The sequence below is a fragment of the Hevea brasiliensis genome, chromosome 1, assembly GCF_030052815.1.
Source record: "Hevea brasiliensis isolate MT/VB/25A 57/8 chromosome 1, ASM3005281v1, whole genome shotgun sequence".
NCBI classification, from domain to species: Eukaryota; Viridiplantae; Streptophyta; class Magnoliopsida; order Malpighiales; family Euphorbiaceae; genus Hevea; species Hevea brasiliensis.
In genome coordinates this window covers 87344387-87368705 of record NC_079493.1, presented here as the reverse complement: position 1 = coordinate 87368705, position 24319 = coordinate 87344387, and the positions used below count along the sequence as shown (strand labels likewise).

The 24319-nt window shown below is 36.7% G+C and overlaps 1 protein-coding gene across 1 annotated transcript; it reads right to left on the bottom strand.

Moving 5' to 3' along the window:
- Nucleotides 1-7066: 7066 nt before the first annotated feature.
- On the bottom strand, nt 7067-10295 carry LOC110637252 (U2 small nuclear ribonucleoprotein B'' 2). Its single transcript, XM_021787287.2, has 5 exons — nt 10093-10295; nt 9006-9178; nt 8507-8603; nt 7877-7956; nt 7067-7531 (listed from the first exon to the last, which is right to left on the bottom strand). The coding sequence occupies exons 1-5, from the start codon at nt 10163-10165 to the stop codon at nt 7253-7255; spliced, it is 702 nt and encodes a 233-aa protein (XP_021642979.1). The 5' UTR covers nt 10166-10295; the 3' UTR covers nt 7067-7252.
- Between the last annotated feature and the right edge of the window lie 14024 nt (nt 10296-24319).

Genomic DNA, 24319 nt, shown 5'->3' with positions numbered 1-24319 from the left:
TCAACGCCAAAGAAAGGAACTTGACAGGAAACTCGCCGGAGAAATTTGAGAGAGAATGCAAAAGTATGAAATGATAGCCCCTCCCTCATATATATAGCCCCATACATTTAATGCTTGCAAGGCTCAAGGCAACATCTCGGATAACAAAGAACATTTAATGATTTCTCGATATCTAAGGCATACCCTCAGACGTGCTGTTTAGATTTTTTTTTTGGAGAGGGAACCAATAACAGAAGAGACAGAATAAAGATAGACTAGATAAAAGAGGCCAGATGAAAAGTGTAGAGACCACAGATTAAATGGGAGATCGGATGGAGAGGCTTCATACTAGACAATAAAGATCAGATAAAGGAGATTGAAAAACAAGGGTAGAGACAGATCAGATGACAGATCGGGCAAAGGGGCTTCCAATGAGGAGACATCAAATTAAGAAAGATCGGATGAAGGGATCTAATAAAAAGATCGGATAAAGGAAACCATAAGGTTGGAAAAGAAAAAATAAAGATTTGAGTCAAAGGGTTAGGCGAGCCAAAATTTTAGAGACGTCACTTAACCCTTGAATCATAGCCCTTGCTTTGCGAGGTCAAATTTTCACCATCAGATTTGAATTAATTAAAGCATTCAGGTACACTTCAATCTTCACCATTAATCTTATTTGCAAGGATAGATCCAAACCATTGGATTTGAGATAGTTAAACCACTTTGGTACGCTTCAATCTTCACCCTTGATCCTAGTTGTAAGGATAAATCCTAGACCCTTGGATTAAAGTAATAAAGGCAAAATAGGTACCTTTTAATCCCAACCCTTGATTTGGTTTGTAAGGCATAACTCCCAACCTTTGGATCAAAGAAGGAAAAAGACAAAGGAGTCCTGAATTAATCTCTGCCTTTGATTTTTGATCTCTTTAATTCCTAGCCCTCAGATTTTATCCTTTTAAATCCCAACCTTTCCTTTCTCCATCTTGAATCCTGACCCTCCATTTTAGGACCCTCATTCCCTATAAATATCTCTAGTTTTTATTGTTGAGGGGGGTCCTTTCAAAAAAAAAAAAGAGTTGAAAGAGCAAAAAAGGAAGAAAGAAGCTTTAGAAACGTCAATTTTCTAAACAATCTTCATCCTCAAAATGTCAAAAAGCTCACATTTCTCATTCCTCTAAAAGTACTCTAGCCGGTCACTTCAAAAAGGGTGATTCGATGGTTCCATGGCTTTATTTCTAGGCAATAAACATCAGAACCTACTCTTTCTGTCACTATTAAAGCTCATTGCAGGTAAAACTTAATGTTTATTTCATGTTTCTTTTAAAACAGACATACCTATATGCAAAGAGTAGAATCCAAACTCTTTGTCTTTCACTTTTGGCCTTCATGATACATTTTGATAACAATAACCTGCCGAACTCCTAGGAAAATAAGATTATATCGACCAATTCTTGTTTCGCGAATATTACATTAATGTTATATTTCTTTTGTTAATATTTTTTATTTCATGCTAGAAGTATCATGTTTTTCCTCGTTAAGTAGTTCAGAAATAATGGTCAGAGTTCGAATATAATAATAGGAGTATCGAAAGAGTTCAAATATAATAATAGGAGTATGAAAAGAATTCGGATATAATAATAAGAATATGCAAAGAGTTTGGACATAATAGTAGGAGTTTGGAAGTATTGAAAAGAGTTCTAGTATGATAAGGTGAGTTCAGAAATAATGTGTGGTGTTTCTATTAGCAAGTTTAAAAGGAGTTCAAAAATAGTCCTGTAATGGTCAGGCTCCAACCACTAGAGGAATTGTCCACTTTGGCCGTAAGTCTCACGGATTTTTCCCATAAGTGGAATGGAAAACTTCCTAGGAGGTCACCCATCCTAGGATTTCTCTCAAGCGAGCACACTTAACCCTGGAGTTCTTCGAACTCTCTAAGCCATTTCACCAAAATGCGTCTCTAGTGATTAGATCCCCTATTTTATATATCATTACTTTCCACTCCCATTCTGATGTGGGACGTGTTTTTCATCTTCCAGGGAGCTTTTTTGCCACGTCCAATGGAATCACTGGGGCACTACCTTAGGGCCTTGTGGCCCACTAGCTTCCGCCATAAGTTTCCTCACTTGTCGCACCGTACTGAGGGAGCTTTTGGCTCTGATACCAATTGTAACGGTTAGGCTCCAACCACTAGAGGAATTGTCTGCTTTGGCCGTAAGCCTCACAGTTTTGTCCCATAGGTGGAATGGAGAACTTTCCAGGAGGTCACCAATCCTATGATTTCTCTCAAGCAAGCACACTTAACCCTGGAGTTCTTTCAACTCTCCAGGCCATTCCACCAAAAGGCGCCTCTAGTGATTAGTTCTCCCATTTTATATATCATTACTTTCCACTCCTATTCTGATGTGAGACGTATTTCCCATCTTCCAGGGAGCTTTTTTACCGCGTCCAACGAAATCACTGGGGCACTGCCTTAAGACCTTGTGAAAAATAATAATATATTAGAGAAAATGAATTAAATTATAAAACATATTAATACTTAATGGTACTAATGTGCCCACGTATTGCCTAGACAAGTGTGTCAAATTGGATAGATTGGCATGCCTATAGGGGATTGTTTGAGCAGTACTACGTAAGGCTTTATGCCTGTATTTATGGCTTTATGCCCGCATTTATGGCTTGTATGCCCAACTATTTGTTATCATGGCTTCTTTGCCATATTGATTGCATACGTGGTTGACGTTTTGTGTATTTACGTCCCATGGTATGATGGCCAGAGGCACTGCGGTGCCCTGTGTCAGCTATATTGATTGTATATGTGGTTGACATTTTGCGTCCCATGGTATAACGGCCCAAGACACCACGGTGTCCAGTGCCAAGGACCTGCTTATCCAGTTTAGTCAGCCTATCATAGGTTACTTGGGCAGTGAAATAAGTTAAGAATATTAGGAATTCATAATATTAGAAATTAAATAAATGAGTAAGAGATACCTTAAATGAACTAGATTAGCTATAAAATTTTATTTATTAGGAAATGATCTAAAACATAAGAAAATGTGAAATAAAGCGATAAAAAGATTAGTAAAATAAATTTAACTTAAATAAATATTACAAATGCATCTTTTATAATACTATGAATATAAGTTTTAATATTTTAATTAATTTTGTATAATATATTATTATTGTGAAATTAAAACATAAGCGCTTCTAAAAAATGTCAAGAATGACAAAACATATTTAATATTAAAATTCTATATGAAATCAAAATAATTTTTGATTACATGAATTAGGCTTTATTTTTATCTTTATTTATATAATATTTTCTTGTTGTATTATTACACCACTAAGCAGAAATGCTTAGCGCGATGAATTGTTTCCTCGCGTAGATATTGAAAATAAAACTCAGTGGGTATTAGACTAGGATTTTCGAGTCTGGATCTGCAGAAGTGTCCAAGTTTATCACCTCCTCAGTAATGTATATAGATAGGGCCCATATAGGTCATACTAATATATTTTGTATTTTATAAATAGTTATCATGTTGTAATGTAATGTAAGTTATGAAAATGTATTTAATATGTATGTTATATAAATTAATAAATTAACTCTTTCATATGTAATTAATTTGTATATCTTATAAATTATGAATTTATGTAATTAGTTTGTAAATTATGTAAATTAATGAAGATTGAGAATTTTTGTATATGAATTGAGCATGAATGAATTTGTATGGAAATGAATAGGGAATATAAACACATAATGATATTTGAAATGATAAGATGGTTATGATAAATATGGTTGAGATTTTTATTGGAAATTATTGTTAAAATTTTTAAACATGTGGATAGTGAAACACGCCAACTGATAATAAAATAGAAGAAACTCCATTAGTTTCTCCTTTAGAAATATAATTTATTTTTAAAATATAACGAGAACAAATTATTAAAGGAATAAAGTAAGATAAGATAGGGTGCTTCGGCATCGAGTGTGACATGTCTTGCTCGGCTACACTGTAAATGGGTGAGAGGTATTATAAGTCCTCATGGCATTTACATTTATCTAGAATAAAGGGAGTTCGGATATAATAATAGGAGTTTGGAAATAATGCTGCCTTTTGAAATGGTTAATTCGATACTTGTTTTAACGGTTTTCATCTTGGCCCCTAAACGATGGTCATCTTTGAAGGTCAGCAAATCTATTTTAAGAAGTCTTAATAACCTTATAACAATATTTTAAAACACAATCTTTCTTTTAAGACATGGGGTTTAGGAGAGAGTCCTTTCCTTGGACCCCTCTTTTTCTATGCCTATTCAAGAGACAAGCAATTTTTTTTTTAGGTTTGGGGTAAATTTTTCCTTAAACTTTTGTTAAACATTTTTACTAAATATATGATTTTTTTACATCAAAGGGAGAATTCTTCCTTGAAAATTTTTAATAATATCTTTCTAAATACTACAATCTTAATATGTTCATAAGTCAAGGGAAAGTCTTTCTTCTGACCTATACTGCTTCAAATTTATTCCGATACTTTGGGTTCATGAGAGAGTCCTTCTATGGACCCCAAAATTTTACATAAAACTTTTATACATTAGGATTCGAAGGAGAGTCCTCCCTAGAATCTCTAAAATCCTTAAATTTTTTTAATATGCACAAGGGGAAGTCCTTCCTTGATTTGTCCTTAATATTCTATCTTCACACTTTAATTAAGGGAGAGTCCTTCCTTAAATTTGTTAATCTAGGTTTCCTACAATTCATCTCATGGTTAAACAAGATTTTAGGAATAACCTTCTTGAATTATAAATGCATTAATAATTTAGATTGAATCAGTATGGGCGAAGGATGATAGTTAATTACACCGATGATGGGACTTAGATTCATTAATTGAGAGTCCTCATTAATGAATAAAATTCTTTAGGTTTTAATTAACACATTCCCTTTTAAATTGAAGTCCCAATTAAAAGGAATGAAGATCTAAACCCATATTAATTTAATTTCAGCACGAAATATTCACTTCACACACTCCACCCTCCATTGTTCGAGTACCAACGATGAGATCAACAATGAGTAAGCTGAGAATCCTCCTTACCCGTTATAAATATCTAGGAACTAAATAATACCGCTTTGAAGTTAGAGTCCTAATTTCATAGAGGGAGGAATTTAATAAAATAATCAAAGTCAAATTCACTTTAGGGTCATCCCATTTACCTTTGTACTTGAGTTTATTCTAATAGTGAAATAGTAAGTGATCCTATGACAAATATAGGGATCAACGTCGTAATTTAAAATCCAATAAAATTATCAGTATTAACTTATAATGAACACATCCTTAAATCTACTTGCCCTCGTTGAGAGACGATGTGGGGTGCCTAACACTTTTCCCACACGTATACGGATCCCGAACCTTGAATCTCTATTTTAGAAGTAGTAAAAATTGTTTTCTAAATTTTAATAATAAATGGTTTTCTTTAATTTTTCTCAAAATTAAAGTGATAACTCTTCACTTTCCACTTCAGTGAAAATCGTTCGGTGACCGCAAAATTCAAGTGCTTTATTATGGGAATTATCAACAATCCAAGTAATCTAAATGTTTAATTTCTTATTAACATGTGATTAAATATAAATTAATGATTTAGGTGTGTTCTAATGGTTACTTGATTCCATACAAAGTAGCATTACTTTTGTAACACCCTAGGCAAATCCCACATCGGCAAAACACGGGAGAGATACTGGGTTTATAAGTTGGTGGTTCGTAACCCCTAGTGACGTGTTTTAAAACCGTGAGGGCTTCAGCCCAGAGCGGACAATATCACTAGTGGGCCGGGCCATTACATTTGTGGTATCAGAGCCGCTCCGCGTGCAACCTTGAGCGATGGTGGGGGAAACCTCAGCGAGGACGCTGAGTCCCATAAGGGGGGTGGATTGTAACACCCTAGGCAAATCCCACATCGGTAAAACATGGGAGAGATGCTGGGTTTATAAGTTGGTGGTTCGTAACCCCTAGTGACGTGTTTCAAAACCGTGAGGGCTTCGGCCCAGAGCGGACAATATCACTAGTGAGCCGGGCTATTATATTTGTGGTATCAGAGCCGCTCCGCGTGCAACCTTGAGCGATGGTGGGGCAAACCTCAGCGAGGACGTTGAGTCCCATAAGGGGGGTGGATTGTAACACCCTAGGCAAATCCCACATCGGCAAAACACAGGAGAGATGCTGGGTTTATAAGTTGGTGGTTCGTAACCCCTAATAACGCATTTTAAAACCGTGAAGGCTTCGGCCCAGAGCGGACAATATAACTAATGGGCCGGGCCATTACAACTTTATTACGGAAAATAAGATAGTTTTAGATAAATTTACAACTCATCTCATGAGATTTTGATGAAATATTTTTTTTTCATAAAATAGTTATGGAAATTTTATTAATTTAATGGAAATAAATTTTTCTCATTTAAGAAAGCACATATGAAATTTTTTTTAAATCTAAAAAATAAATTGTGGTACAAATTTAAGGTTTATTAAATATTATTATTAAAATTTAAAAAATATTATATACTTTTTTATATCAAGAAAAAAATTTATTAAGTTAATAAAATTTTGATAATTAATTATTTTAAAAAATATTTTATAAAAATTTTAAATTTATGTTAAATTATCTTATTTTCCATAACAAAGTAATTATATTTTATATGAAAAACACTAATTATATAATATGATTGGAGTTATATTTAATTTTCTAACAGTTTCTATTAGCTATTTGTTGAATTCAGAACCAACGAATTCGATTCACTTGAGCTTTTAAACCAGCTTGATTCAATTTTCCACAATATCTAGTTTAGTTTTTCAATTTCATTCGAGCGACCCGAGCAGATAAAATAAATTACCCGTTTTTGAGTGCCAAATAAAGTGAAAATACACAGCAGCTCAACGTTGCCGTTGAATTAAGTACAAATTAATTAATAATTAGATTTAATATGTTTTAATCATGGGAACAATAAAATAATAAAACTTTTAACAAATTATTTTTTTTTATCATTTAAAATAGTGTTTATTATAGCGCTTTTTTAATCCTGAAAATCAATGCCAAAACAAGGTATGAGTTGTTCCTCCACCAAACTTCGCATACAAGAATGTCATTAAAAGGTCAAGTTGATACAAAATTCAGATCAGTATAATATTCTCATTTGTATTATAAATCTAAATCCAGGTTGTGAAAGAAATTCTTCAATCCTCATATCCTATAGTACTGTTTTATTAAGGCTAGAAATAGAAGACAACACTCTAGATTACTTCTTGGCATAAGCAATAACCATCGGATTTTGAGGAGTAATTTTGAAACCCTGAAGGGCCTGCATGGCCATGGAGGACTGCACATCATCTTCATATTCTACAAATGCAATACCTGGCTTTGCCTCGATCATTCGGACTTCCCTGAATCCTGGATATTGTTGGAAGAGCACTTGCAACATCATGCTAGAAGTTTCATATGGCAAATTCTGTATAAACAATATATTATTTGGTGGAGCAGTTTCCTGTTCACCCCGGTTTCCTTGTCGGAAAGAAGCCTATAGAAGATTCATAGAGAAAATACATAACAAGCAAATTGGTCAGACACACTTTAAAAAAAAAAAAAAAACTTGTGTAGTTCATGCACAGTAGATAAGAAGTTCTAATGGGATCTGTGATACTTTTGATTGCAGTGATCAATGATAAGATCTGAAGCTCATTAGTAAACAATTAACTTCAAGAGATGTCAAACAAACATCATTCAAAATTCTTTTTATTCAGTAGCGAAAAGAACAGGTGAGCAATGCCTACACCAACGATAAAAGATTGTTGATAAAAGGGGGGAGAGACAGAGAGATGGAAGGGAGAAAGGAAAAACAAACTATAATGTAAATCCAACTTACTGGTCCTCTGCCACTCTCAGTAGTTGTACCATTAGCTGTAGCAGATTGTTGAGCTTCTTCAGCACGTCTCTTTCGTTCAGCTGAAGAAGAAAATTTTACGTCAAATTAACAAAACATAATACCAGGCAGTTAGATTATAAAAATGAACAAGAAAAACAAGATATTGGCATGAAATCATAGATTCACTAATTGCTTCTATTCTTGTTTATAGCCCATTCTTGAAAATAAAATCCTCTCAAGTGCTACATTTACTGATCAACCATTTATTATTTCATGATGCAAGTGGTGTACTTGCTAACTCAATCGCCCATGTGAAACATTTATCACCTTACAATATGTTCAAACAACCAGAAACAATGCAATCCTAGTCATTACCATCCAAAACAGAACAGTAAAGCACATAAGTTATTCATCATCTCCCTAGTACAATTACATTTTCTCGCTCATATCTAATATGGTTCCTTTTGAATGTGAATTTCCTAACATGAAATAAACACAAATATGTCACGACACCAGTTCATATCTTCATGTTACAAAACCTACAGTCCAGGCACTCACAGTGATTAAACATTAATATATAAAATTGAAGATGTTAATAAAGTACAGAACTGATAATGGACTTCTAATCACCTTTTTCTTCTTGCTTCTTCTTCCTTTTTGCATTAGGATCCCAGTTTCCTTCTGCCTCCACAAGGCAATCAGACTTTGTTTTTGCATACTGGATCCGCTGCATGAAATCAATCGCATTTGCATATAAATTTACATTAGCATTTTATGATATACAAAGATAGAGTCTTTCGCACTACAGGTGGCCGTACCTTTTACGGCTTTTAGTACAATATCATGTTTTCCATAAACAGGACACAAACATTGCTAAATGAGTTTTCTAAAAGATATATATATATATAGTACAAAAGACTTTTTTGTTGTACAATTTGATTGTGCACGGCACTAAAACAAAAATAAGATGGTTTATGGTCAAACCCTGGGAAATTTCAAACAGAGAGATTATGAAACAAGAAACTTTCAATTTAACTAAGGGAAGTGTAATATATATGTCCATAGATCATAACAAAACACATGCATGGATTCAAACAAAAAGTTGCTCTGTGAGCTTCCTAAGACATACCATAGGTTTTTCATAAAATGGAAAACCCTGCATTTGCCGCACTGCATTACTGGCAGCCATCACTTCACTGAAACAAACCCATGCTTGCCCTCGAAGCTTGGGTGTCTTCAATGCAACAACATCCAAAATCCTTCCATATTGGGAAAATAGACAATAAAGTGATCTCTTCAGTTCTGCAAAGTAAAAAGGCATATTGTGTCATCTCACCAACCAGGTTACTCCTAAGGAAATTAAAGATAAGAAGCAGTTGCAAGACATGAAAGATGCTTGCTACAATGCCCTTTCATCATAAAGTTGATTGCAAATGCATCTCTAATCATAAAACAAAAATAAATCTAGCTGCCGTCATGCATATACAGTTGCTATGAATATGACCAGCAGCACCTCAAATGAACACGGACTTCAAACAAATTTTCCTTCTGCAGACAAAAAGGCAGGTAAAAGTAGACAATTAAAAGCTCTTTCTAATATTGTTACCAATTGGCACACATGATTAATACAAGATGTAGCAACAAACAAAAGCACACATCCAATTCAGGATCTACAAAACCAATTTAGTTCAATATTTTCTGACACTAATGATTCAATATAATCTCATTCAAATAGCACGTTCTCTAACACTAGGAGTATATAAAATTGAATTAAAGTCCAGGAGCTTAACTCTCCATTTAATATTGGAAAAGCAGAACCATTTCTCAGCAACCATTGGCGCAGAACCAAATTATCTATTCACACCCTCAAGCAATTTCAAAAATTTTAAACTAAATCCCCAATTGAAAAAATGAAAACACCATAAGCCTGTAAAATTGGAGGAAACCATGAAATTGGCCAATGCACTACTTAGCAAGAAATAAAACATCCAAAACCCAAATCTCTGATTACATGTGCAAACCCAAAAACTAGGAAAACAAAAAACTAGTAAAAAAAACAATTAAAACCATTTTCAGATAACTTATGTCTAGTTCCATATTCTATATATAAAAAAAAAAAAATCCACAGGAAGAGAGAAAATGAAGGTTTTAACTTCCTAGCACTTCGCTTCGTTTTCTGGGTAAACAAACAGAAGTTAGAAAAGAGCAAGCTTTACCTTCTTTCTTGACCTTCTCATTGAGGTTCTTAATGTATATGGTTTGGCTGGGAGGTATATCCCCAGTTAACATCGTCTGGATCGACTAACCGAGTGCTTGGCTTCTATGCGTGTGTGTGTATCTTGGAGAGAGGTAAAGGAGGAAGAGGGTCACTGCTCAAGAACTGACTGAGCCCTAGCGATATTGTGTACGGGCCTTCAAAAGATATCGTGTAGGTTCATGGGCCTAAGCTAGCAAATTTCCAGCTAGGAAGTTAGTGGAAAATATTTTTATGATTTTATCTTTAAAAAATATATATTTTTCTGTTTTTAATTTTTTTTATTTTTTATCATTTTATTTTTTAAATGAAGATTTGGAAAATTGAAAACCTATTTACTTATCAAATTTTTTAAATTTTAATTTTACATTATAATATCTTTTTTAAAAAAAAATTTAGGCTCAGAATTATTTTGTGTATAATATATTGCCATTAATAACCCACCTAAAAAAACTTTTATTTAAATATAATTTTATTAAAAAGTCTAAGAAAATATTGACCATGCACTATATTGTGTTATCATGGAAAAAAAGTATAAACAATTTTATTTATTTGAACGAGATTACGAGAAAAAGAGTACATTTTAATGTAATTGCTTCAAGAAAATTTGTAAATGCTATTATTATTATTGGAAAAAAAAAACTCAAAGTAACGTAATTATGCCAAGAAAATAAATAAAATTGAATATGGGTATACATACTCAGAAAAACAGAGCATTGTATTATTATTAAAAAAATTATATTTATTTTAATGTGATTACACTAAGAAAAGTAAATTTAAATATAATTATGTACAAAGAATAATTATGAGGGGAAATAATAAATAAATAAATTAGCATATCTTAAAGGCCGGGCATTCAACAAGTTTATTTCAAACCAAACTTAGTATACTTTAAGTTGGTGACAGAAAGATGGCATGTGACACCCCTTATCCGTGTACAGAATATCCGAGTAAGCAATGTCACACGGTGTATCGACACACTCTATTTTACCTTAATCAATTTTTGTCATAGTTTTGAATATAGTTTATGAAATATAATTTATTTAAGCTATTTATCGAAATTATTATTTATTTGAGGTTCCGAAAATTTTAAAGAAAATCCGGCAGAGTGCCGGCTAAAAATGGAGAAAACAGTTCTTCGGAACCTGTTAAAAACACTTCCAATATTCATATCTCATCATTCATCTCAAGTGGTAATCATGTATAAAACACAGATAAATATTCACTTTTCCATTCACAAACACAGTTCTCATTATTTACATGAAAATCAAAATACATTACATAAGTTTCATTTACACAAGGGAAAATAAAAATCAATTACAAAATACTAAAATGAAGCCTGGTGTCCTACCAATGCACTGTAGGTGGTGAGATGACACAGACACTATGCAGGGCTGCAGGATGGACTCACCCAGTCTGCGGTCTACTGGGCTCACGATCAGTATCTCCAGAACCTACGCGTGGCAAAAGCAACGCGCTAAGCAATAATGCTTAGTGGTGCAAATAATAAAATAGAAAGAAATAAGAGGAATAAATATGCATTGAATGTATATATTTTATTTGTTTTGTATTTGTATATCCATTTATTTCGTTAACCTTGTCCACTTTCATTCATTTAGTTGCCCAAGTAACCTATACTGGACGACTGGACTGGATAAACGGGTAAACTGGCACTGGGTATCTAGTATTTGACCGGCCACACCATCGGTCACATATGTATCTCCGGCAGGCAATGTAACGCTAACAAGTCAGAATAATATCAGGCACAAGGCCACATCTCAATACAAGGTCAGAATGGCTAAAAGCCATGAAATCACAGAATAGCATATTGCCATGTGCAGTACTGCTAACTGAACCCTATTGGCATGCCAAACTATCCAAACCAATCTAGTTAGGTATACTAGGGCATTTGATACTTTTGAATTCTTCAATTTTTGAATTTCAAGTTTTGGTGTCACTATTCACCTCATTGGTCAACAAAAATGTTGACTTTTTGATAGAAAATAGGTACATTGGTTTTGACACTCCCAACATACCACATTTTGCATTCAAAACTTGTTGGCATTAAGCATTTATACCATTTCTAAGTTTAAACCAAGGAAAGCAGAATTTTCAGTTTTTATAGCCCAACTTTACTGTTCTATTGGGCACTGTTGCAGTGGGAATTTGAGGAAATGGTAAACATGAAAGTTGTTCCTTATTTTGTCTAGTTGAATTTCTTTTTTTGAATCACTTTATTTGGAGTTTTGTAGCTCCAGATATGGCCCAAAAACCACAGCTGGCCGGATTGCCAAAACTGCAGAATTACCAAATCTATAGTACCATGAACAGTGACTGCCACTACCTTGTTGAATAGGTTCTGATCATATTTTGGGGTAGGTTTCTTCATGAAAGTTGTTTTTCTATGTCTTATCTTGTTGCTGTAAAAATTTCAGGTCAATTGACCATATCTACAGTGAGTTATGGCCAAATGAACAGCATCGCTCATTTGGTCATTTCGCAGTGCTTGTGGTATCCGGATTGGGGCCAACTTTTGGTCCTCTTACTTTGGTCTTTTAGGCATGGTTTCTTCAGCAAAAATGTGCCATTATAAGCCTAGTTTCATGTCCAATTGGCCAAACACCAATTGGACCAACACAGCCAAAGATATGGCAGTCCAAGTGGGCTGGAATCACAGCCACCCTGCTGCACTCACTAGGCAGCATACTCATTCACTTTGCCATGCTATATTTCTGTCCAAATTATGGTCAAATTTTCTCAAATGGTCACTAATTGACCATTAGGATGTTCTTTAACAATTTCATAAGCCAAGTTCACATTTTGCTCCCAAAACCCTAGCTTCACATTATGATTCATACAAGATGCTTTAGTTAGCACACTAATTCATTATCCATGTAGATATATACCTTAAACATCATTTCTAGTCCACTCTAAGTCCATCAAAACAATCAAAATCATTCCTTCCTTAAGGCTGCCGAATTCTATGGTGGACATACACATGAGTTTGGTTCATTTATTTCACAATTTCTTACCTATTACAAATCTCTAACATGGAATTAATGAGTTTTAAGGCAGATTTTTCCCAAGCTCAAAACTTCACTTCTTTTCCTTTTCTTGGCTGCCAAAAGGTTATGCAAGGTGCAAGGATAAATTTTTTGTGAAAAGTGTTTAGGGTTTATGGTGAAATGAAGAGGGAAATGGAGCTTGCTTGAAGTTGTCAATGGAGGTTGGGCTAGGGTATGAATTTCGGCTGGTTTTGGGGAAGGGGATGGCTGCTGGCTTTTTGATTTATTTTGGTCTCAATTTGTCTCTTTTATTTGTTAGTTAATAGGTTGTTTAAATATGATTGGTTATAGCTTTTAAATGACATCATCATGATGTCATAAATAAGCCTTTTTCCTCATTTTCTTTTCTTTTCTTCACTACTCATTTTCAATTTAATTTTTAGCAATATTTATTCATATTTTAGATCATAATAATTATTTACTTAACTGGACAAGTCGGCCAAAAATCACCTGTGAAGGCGAAATGACCAAAATGCCCTCCGTTTGGCTTACCGGGTCAAAATTGTCTGTACCGATTGAAAAATTTTTCTAAATATTTTCTTGGCATTCTAATGCCATCGGAACCTCAATGACCCTTCTCTAGAGTCCCAAAAATTATTTTATGAATTTTTCCCCGGGTCTAGGGCTCCTAGTTGCGAGAACCGCAACTTCTCACTAGGTTACCCATCGCTTGGGCACCGGCTCATTTAACTTGATTTTATTTTATTTCTAAAATTTTTCCTAAATTTTTCTTATTAATATTTGAGTTAATTATGGTTCCTCGCTTTAGTGTAAATATTTTTTCGGACGTTCTAGCTGTCCGGACCGACACCGGTCACCGGAACAGTAGAATGTACGGGGTTGCTACAAGGAGGGTGTTATAACTCTTCCCCTCTAATTTAAATTTCGTCCTCGAAATTTACCTGATGCAAACTGTGACACCCCTTACCCGACTACAGTGTAGCCGAGCAAGTTATGCCACTCAGTGTGCCGAGCACTCTATTTTATCTTAATTCATTTTTATTCTTCCTTTTGAATATAACTTGTGAAATATAATTTATTTAAGCCATTTATCGAAATTATAATTTATTTAAGGTTCCGAAAATTTTAAAGAAAATCCGGCGGAGTACCGACTAAAAATGGAGAAAACAGTTCTTCGGAACCTGTGAAAAACACTTCCTATATTCTTATTCATTCATCTCAACTCCATTTATCAAAATCTCAATATTTTTCAGTTCACATTCATTTCTCAATCATTCACCTCATTTGATAATCATGTACCAGTTACAGATCAATATTCACTTTTCTATTTACAAACACAAATTTGCATTATTTACATGAAAATCAAAATACATTACATAAGTTTCATTACATATGAGAAAATCAAAATTTATTACAGAATGCCAAAATGACACCTAGTGTCCTACCAATGCAATCGCAGGTTGAGGTGACATGGACACTATGCGTAATCGTGGAACCTTACCCAACTGCGTGGTCTACTGGGCCCTCTGTCCAAATCTTCGCACTCTACGCGTTGCAAAAGCGACGCGCTAAGCATAAAGCTTAGTGGTGCCAATAATACAAGAAAATACAATATGCAAATAAAAATAATAATTTCCTTGCTATTGTGTTCATAAGAATTGACTAATTACTAACTTATTGTTTAGTCAAGGGCTAATCATGTTTTATGATATTAATTTCTTCATGCATTTCTTTAATTATTTTCTTCATGATCTTGAGTTTCTTTGTATTTTTGTAATCATTCCTGATACTTAATTTTCGTATTTTCTTTAATAATTAGTTCAATCACAGTTATACTTTTCCATGCCCAAGTAACCTATACTGAACGACTGGATTGGATAACGGGTCGTTGGCACTGGACACCGCGGTGTCTCGGGCCGTCATACCATGGGACGCAGAACGTCAACCACGTATGCAGTCAGTATGGCTAAAAAGCCATGATATCACATAATCGGCATAAAAGCCATGAATATGGGCATAAAAGCCATGAATACGGGCATAAAAGTCATGAATACAGGCATAAAGCCTTTCGCAGTACTGCTAAAATAATACCCTATTGGCATGCCAATCTATCCAAACCAATCACATTAGGCCTACTAGGGCATTTTGCACTTTTAAGTTTCACAATTTTTGAATTTCAAGTTTTCATGTCACTATTCATTTCATTAGTCAACTAAAATGTTGACTTTTGCATAAACAATAGGTACATTGGTTTTAGTACTCCCAACATACCACATTTTGTATTCAAAACTTGTTGGTTTTGGTCAATTTCTCAAAGCTTAGGTCATTTTGGCAAAATTGCCAATTTTTGGTTTTGGTGTCACTATTCACCTCATTGGTCAACAAAAATATTGACTTTTGGATAGAAAATAGGTGTATTGGTTTTAACACCCCAAACATACCACATTTTGTATTTAAAACTTGTTGGTATTGGTTGCCAATACCATTTCTAAGCTTAATGCTAATTGAACAAAATTTTCAGATTTGGTGCTTTATCTTTACTGTTCCATTTGTTATTTTTACAGTGGGAATTTGAGGAAATGGTAAACATGAAAGTTGTTCCTTATTCTGTCTAGTTGAATTTTATTTTTTGAATCACTCCATTTGGAGTTTTGTAGCTCAAGTTATGGCCAAAATAAGTTTACTATTCACATGCACTGTTCATGCTGCACCTTTGGATTTTGGCAGATTTTGGTCCAACTTTGGTCAGTAATTTGATCAAGTTAAGTTCATAATTTGGCCTAACTTTCTTCATATGAAATGTTCTACTATGCCTTAGGTTTTCATCGGTTTAAGAATCGCCTAAATCCGAGTTTTCTAGAGAGAGTTATAGCCATCCAAACATTACTGCTCAAATGAAAATTCTGGAAATCTCAGTACAGTAAACTTCACTTTGCTCAATGATTTGATTAGGTTAATGGCATAATTTAGATTGGTGTCCTTCATGAAAGTTGTTTGTCTATATCTTATCTTGTTGCTGTAAAAATTTCAGGTCAATTGACCATATCTACAGTGAGTTATGGCCAAATGAACAGTTACTGTTCATTTGGTCATTTCTGCAGAGGCTGTTTGCAGGGTATCCGGATTGGGGCCAAGTTTTGGTCCTCTTGATTTGGTCTTTTGGGCATGGTTTCTTCAGAAAAAATGTGCCATTATAAGCCTAGTTTCATGTTCAATTGGCCAAACACCAATTGGACCAACACATCCCAAGTTATGGCAGTGCAAGTGGACTGAATTTTCAGTCCCTCTCACTGCCCTAGGCGACCTACAACTTCACTTTGCAATCCTATTTTTCAGTCCATAATATGGTCAACTTACCTAAAATGGTCACTAATTGACCATTAAAATGTGCTCTAACAATTTCATAAGCCAAATCAATTTTCACTCCCCCAAAACCCTAGCTTCACCTTATGTTTTCTACAAGATGCCTTAGTTAGCATACCAATTTATTATCCTTGTGTATATGTATCTTAAACATCATTTCTAATCCACTCTAAGTCCAACAAAACCCTCATTTCTATTCCTTCAATATGGCTGCCGAAATTCATGGCATTCATACACATGGGTTTGGTTCATTTATTCCACAATTTCTTACCTATTACACATCTCTAACATGGAATTAATGTGTTTTAAATACATATGTGCACTAACCTTGAATGGAGCCACTTCTAAGACTTCAAAACTTCACTTTCTTCCTTTCTTTTTTCTATCCAAAGGTTGCTCTAGGTGTGAGGACCAAGTTTTATGAAGGCATATGTAATTGGCTAGGTTTTGGAGCTTGGGTGAGTGCATCAATGGAGGGAGATGGGGAGAAGTCACGTTTTGGTGAAGAAGAAGAAGAATGGCTGCTGTAATTTTTGGTTATTTGGTCTTCATTTAGTCTCTTTATTAGTTAGTCAAATGATGGCTTAATTGTGATTGGTCATAATTTATAAATGACATCATCAAGATGTCATAAATGAGCTTTTCTTTGATTTTTCTTTTCTTTTCTTCACTACTCAATTTCAATTTAATTTCTAGTAATGTTTGTTCATATTTTATGTCATATTAATTATTTACTTAACTGGACAAGTCGGCCAAAAATCACCTCTGAAGGCGAAATGACCAAAATGCCCTCCGTTTGGCTTAACGGGTCAAAATTGTCTGTACCCATTGAAAAATTTTTCTAAATATTTTCTTGGCATTCTAATGCCATAAGAACCTCAATGACCCTTCTCTGGAGTCCTAAAAATTATTTTATAATTTTTCCCCCGGGTCTAGGGCTCCTCGTTGCGAGAATCGCAACTTCCCTCTGGTTACCCATCGCTTGGGCACTGGCTCATTTGACTTAGTTGTATTTTATTTCTAAAATTTTTGTTAAATTTTTCTTGTTAATATTTGAGTTAATTATGGTTCCTGCCTTTAGTTTAAATATTTTTCCGGACGTTCTAGCTGTCCGGACCGACACCGGTCACCGAAACAGTAGAATGTACGGAGTTGCTACCGGGAGGATGTTACACAAACAGTTGAGGGAACTATTGCCTCATCATCTCTTCACTTTCCCAAGTTGCCTCCTCGGTGTTGTGGTGCCTCCAAAGCACTTTCACCCGTGGAATCTGCTTATTTCTCAACTCTTTTACTTCCCGAGCCAGGATTCGTAGAGGTTCTTCTTCATATGTCAAATCCGGCTGTATTTCAATTTCTTCCCTGGAGATGACATGTGAAGGATCTGAGCGGTATCTCCTAAGCATGGACACATGAAACACATTGTGGATCTTGTCCAGCTCTGGTGGTAAAGCTAGCCTATAGGCCACTGGACCCACACGTTCAATGACTTCATATGGGCCAATGAACCTAGGGCTTAACTTACCTTTCCTTCCAAACCTCAATACCTTCTTCCATGGTGACACCTTGAGGAACACTTTGTCGCCAACCGCATATTCTATTTCTTTTCTCTTCAGGTCGGCATAAGATTTACATGCATGCGAGGCAACCTTCAGATTAGCTTTGATTAGCTTCACTTTGTCCTCAGTCTGTTTCACCAGGTCTGGCCCCACCAATTTGTCTTCGCCCAATTCAGTCCAGCACACTGGAGTTCTACATTTCCTCCCATATAATGCTTCATACGAGGCCATTTGGATGTTAGCTTGGTAGCTATTGTTGTATGCAAATTCTTCCAGTGGGAGGTATCTATCCCAACTTCCCTCAAACTCAATGACACAACTCCTCAGCATATCCTCAAGGACCTGACATATATTTCATGTTATTGTTATCATTTTAATTAAATATTTGTATCAATTCCATTGGTTTCGATTGTTTACCTGGATTACTCTTTCGGATTGCCCATCCGTCTGAGGATGGAAAGCTGTGCTGAAGTGGAGTTGTGTACCCAAGGACTCATGCAACTTCTTCCAAAATCTCGATGTAAACCTTGGGTCTCGATCAGATATGATGGAAAGTGGAATTTCATGCAGTCTAACTATCTCACTGATATACAATTCTGCTAACTTCTCCAGTGAGTAGTCAGTCCTAACTGGCAGAAAGTGTGCTGACTTCGTCAAGCTGTCCACTATCACCCATGCTACATCATGTTTCTTCCGGGTGAGAGGTAGACCACTTACAAAATCCATGGTGACCCGATCCCATTTCCATTCAGGTATGCGTATAGGCTGTAGCAAACCTGATGGAACTTGATGTTCTGCCTTGACTTGCTGACATGTCAAGCACTTAGTCACATAGTCAGCTATGTCTTTCTTCATACCAGGCCACCAATACTGAAGCTTCAGATCATGATACATCTTTGTACTTCCTGGATGCATAGCATATACACTGGTGTGTGCCTATTTTAGAATACTGGCCTTCAATTCCCCATCATTTGGTACACACAGTCTTCCTTTGTAATACAGACACCCATCTGCTTTCACCTCATAGTCAGTTGCTTTTCCCTCTGAGATTTTGCTCATAATAGCCATTAGTTTCTCATCTACTTTCTGCCCATCTAAAATCTGCTGTAGCAGGTTTGGCCTCACTTGCAACTCAGCCAAAATAGCTCCATCTCGAATCAAAGTTAGATGGGCATTCAATGATCTCAAAGCTGTGATGGACTTTCTACTCAAAGCATCAGCAACTACATTTGCCTTCCCAGGATGGTAGTCAATTACACAATCATAATCCTTCAGGAACTCAATCCATCATCTCTGTCTAAGGTTGAGCTCCTTCTGGGTTGGCAAGTATTTCAGGCTTTTGTGGTCCGTGTAAATGTAGCACTTTTCACCATATAAGTAATGCCTCCATATCTTCAGTGCGAAGATTATTGCTGCTGTCGCAAGGGATTTTGCGGTCGCCTGGACGAACCCTCACTGAAGTGGGAAAGAGTGAGGAGTCGCCACCTTAGTTTTAAGGGAACTAAAGAAAACCATTTGTGAAAATAAATTGAAATGAAACCACTTCAAGGCAGAGATTCTAGGTTCGGGGTCCGTAAACGGGTGGGGAAGGTGTTAGGCACCCCACCTCGTCCCTTAATAAGGGTAAGTAGATTTAATTTTGCATTAGTTAGGAGGGCTTGAATGGATATGTTGATCCTTTTGACTAAAGGAGCATTTGATTTTTCACTAAATTTGGATCACCCAGATACATAAGTAAATGAGACAACCTTAGTGAGTTACTGTTGCATGTTAATCTAATCTAAAAGAACTATTTTATTAAAATTTAATTTAAGAACTGTATAAGAACTCTTCTCCGAACTCTTTAATATTTATTAAAATTTGAGTTGAGATCGGATAAGAACTCTCCTCCGATCTCTATTAAATCATTAAAAATTTTGAGTTGAGACCGGATAAGAACTCTCCTCCGATCTCTGTTTAATGCTTATTAAAATTTTGAGTTGAGACCGGATAAAGACTCTCTTCCGATCTCTATTAAATATTTATTAAAATTTTGATTTGAGACCGGATAAAAACTCTCCTCCGATCTCTATTAAGTATTTATTTAAAATTTTGAGTTGAGACCGGATAAGAACTCTCCTCCGATCTCTTTTGAGTATTTATTTTAAATTTTGAGTTGAGGCCGGATAAGAACTCTCCTCCGATCTCTTTTGAGTATTTATTTTAAATTTTGAGTTGAGACTAGATAAGAACTCTCCTCCGATCTCTTTTAAATTAACAGGAACCTGAATGGGGTCTTTCCGATCTCCCGAATTTTAATTTCAGCTACATGTCATAAGGTCCTAAGACTAAGGATTCTAGCGTTCTAAGGTGCTGGGGATAAGGCTTCTTTTAACTAATTGATATTTTGTGACTAAATAAGAGAAGCTGGACTGAATTTTGCTGACCTCCCCTAAGGTCACTTTACCAGTACCTATTAATGTATGATCTATTCTGTTTTGTTTACTTTGGTTTTATTCCACTTTATGGCATCTTGCCGAATTGCCGTTTACGTCAATCTAATAGTTTAACTATTTTCCTGACGTGTTATTCAGGCTCTCTCTCTCAAAAGAGACCCTTAAGTTGCAGTTACCTACGTTTTACCCAACCACTTACACGCTACTAGGAGCTAAAAAACTTGCATTAAAAAATAACTAAGATTAATAAAATGATAGACTGATCACTAAAGAAATAAACTCGAGAGTAACGTTCTTTAAGGTTCTTTGGCACTAAATGAACTTGGAGAAAATCACATGCATAAAAAGAGCAAAGAAAAGGTGAAAAGTAAACGTAAACACTTAACAAACGGCAATATGAGCTCTTACCTGTAAGGAGCCAAATCTATTGAAATGACTACTGGGAGACAAATAGTAATAAGACAGCAGACTGATTAGCTTGAGGGGTGATGTTCGTTGTGAACTGAAGGGTGCTTAGCTAAAAATGCAAACAGATTAAGATAAAAACTGAGTGAAATGGAATTGAGCTTGGATAATGGGAATGAAGACTGAGATAATAAAAGGCTGAAAGTGAGAGTGTGTCCAGATAATGAACAGACTGAAAATGTAGAGTTTCAGTATTCAAAATCCTTTTCAAGAAAACACTTCAGAAAACTAGTTTCAAAAGTCTTTCTAATCAAAACTTCAAAGTAGCAGAGTAACAAACTGAATCGAGTTTCAGAGTTCTTCAGCTATAATAACTACCTCTCTTTTTTTGCCCGTCCCTTGAACAATTTTTCATGCAGGTATTTATAGGAATCGGGTGCTCCCTATGAAGGGTCAGGATTTATTTTGAGGGAGATGGAGGGTCAAGATTTCGAAGGACATGATCGGATGTTCAGGAATTAAAGAGAACCAAAATGAATGGCTGAGATCACTCTTCAGAATATTTGTCCTTTTCTTCTTTCAATCTGACGGTCCCAAATCTTCTCGTCCGGAACGATCTGAGGGCTAAGAGAGAAAAACGCTGGTATTGTCGTCTTCTCTCTTAATCCAAGGGTTCCGGGTTTGACCTTACCAGTGAGATCAACGGTGGGGATTGGGATGTACAGGACTGTCATGACATACCCTGGCACCTGTCAGCATTGCGGGCGATTTTTAGGCGTGCGGTGGAGATCTCGTCTGCAACGCTTTAACTACCTCGGCTCTGATTCTGACGACGGTTATTGGGATTTGTCTTATTCTTTTTGCCTTCTGATCTTCCCTCTTTCTGATCTCTTTTACATGCTCTTTTCCGATCTTTCATGCTGGTCTCCCATATTCCGATCTATTATTCCGATCTTTCCCTTTCTCAGGTTCGGTCTGGTCAAAGCATTAATTTCCCCTCGATTCCCGAAGCGTTCGCTTCATTTTCTGCTCAGCAATAAATGCCCGTTTTCCCCTATATATACCCCTGACGACAAAGACATTTCCTTCATCTGATTTTCCTCTTTTCCTTCTTTCTTTTCCAGTTCTAGCTGCTCCGGCGGTCGTTCCGGCCATGATTGTGGTTTTTGATCCTTCTCCGATGGACTTCCTTATTCCTCGACTGAAAATTTACGACCCCGGTGATCGCATAACCTTGTCTGATGATGGTGAGAGGACTGGGTTAATTGACCGATCTGGATTGCGGACCTCGACCGTGCCGATCTCGAGTTGTTCAACTGGCATGATCGACAAACTGATTTTGGCCGAGCAAATTGCTGATGCTCCGCTGACCCTTGGCGGTTGCTTCCTCAAGTTCATTCGGCTTCTCACCACATTGAGTGTTCCGACAGTGGTTTCCTTCCACATTGGGTGTTCCGACAGCGGATTAAGCTCTGATCGGTGACACCCTTGGGATCAGTTATAAACCTGGGACTCTTTAGATAGGATGTTCCACCGGTCTCTAGAGATCACCCAAATGATGTAGTCCTTCAATGTAATCAGATCTCTAGAGATCGCCCAAATGATGTAGTTAGACCTTCATTGTAATCCGATCCCTAGAGATCGCCCAAATGATGTAATCCGATCTTTTGGAAATAAAAATCTTGTTTCTCCAATTATTATCTTATTAATTATTTTCCTATCTCTGATATATTTGTCCGATCTGGTTCCTAACAAAATGACTCTTAACTAATCCTTCATTCAAAATATTCAACTTATTATGCCGATCTCCATTTAACCGATCTCCTTGGAATGTTCGAGAGACGTGTCAGAACAGTTGGCGAATCCCACCAATCGATGCGTTGCCTAGAACCTCGTGAGCATTAAATGCTCGGACAAGTATAAATAGGGGTGAGGGGTTAGCCATTTGCTCCTGTATGTCATTTTCAATCTCTCGCTCACAACCTCAAAGTTCTCTCGTTTGCTCAAGTTCTTCCGACGCCGATCAGACTCCGGTAAGGGCTTTGATCTTCTTTTTAGTTTAATTTCTTCGTTTTCTTTGAAAATGAGCGGTGCCGAGGGTCAAAGAGTGGCGAGTCCTCCTTCCATTCAGTTCTCGTGGTCGTCTGACGAAGAAGAGGTGGTCGGGCCAAGCGGCATAAGCAGAACCTCCTAGGGCCTCTGTTCCAGCTCGGGGGCGGATCAGACCATTAAGGCACGTACCTTCTTCAGGGAGGGAGAATCTCCCTATGGACGAGCTGCCATCGATCTTACAAGAGTCCGATCTACAATCGTTTAGCCAGGAGTACAATATTATGCACGATTAAATGCGAACTTATCCGATGCCACGGTGATCACCGAGCCGATCACTTCTTTGAAGAGAATGACCTGGTTATGGTATACGAGGAACAGTTAAAGGTCGGTCTTCGGTTCCCTCTGGATGACTTCTTCAAGGAGGTCCTAAAACTTCACCGGGTGTGCATTGCTCAAGTTCATCCTAACTTGTGGCGGATCTTAGTAGCCTTCCGAGGTCTATGCCGAGCTAAGGGAATCAGACCTACGGCCAAGGTGTTCACTTGCCGCAGGCTAACTCGCCAAAGGACGGCGAGCACTGGTTTTTCAGCGAAGCCTCATTGCGGGCTCTTCACCGATCTGCCCTCCTCCCTTAAAAATTGGAAGAACCGCTTCTTCATTCTGAGGAGCAAAAATCCGACCTGCTTTGAGGACTTCCCCCGTAGCTGGTGGCACCAAGGGCCCCTGCTTCAGAAGCACATTAACCTGAACTAGGAGGAAAGCTTAATAGTGATGGATTTGAAGAATCAGGCTGCCACTCAAAAGTATTCCTGTTTAGATCACGGTGGTAGAAATTGCACCATTGGACCATATAGTGCTCCGCCAAGATTGCGAACTTCGCTCTCGACCTCGGCCTTTGGTATTTTCTACATCTCAGATCTCAGGACCTTAGTGATCTCACTGACCTCTTCTTTGTGCAGGTATGGCGGGTGATGAGGGTTCTAGGAAGCGGAAGAAAGAAAGAGAGATCTCCCGAAAAGTAAAGGAGATGAAGCATTCGGAAATGCTTCGAACTCCCGACCATGAACCAGGGGAGACGCAAGGAGGCCCGTCCCGACCTTCGGGGCCGCCGATCACTGAAGCTGTCTGATCTCCTCCTCAACAGGAAGAGCCGGCTCCACCCCCTCCAGTTGCTCCAAGCACAGAAAGGGGTCCTTCTCAATCTTCTGTGAGATCCTCTTCTTGTGGCGCTCAAACGTTGATCGAGTCCTTGAAGAATAACGGGTTTGGGAGAACCCGGTTTTGCCAAAGTCTTGGGGTCTTCCATCCGCCTTCGGGAGGATCGGGACAGCTATCCCGGACGGCCTTGA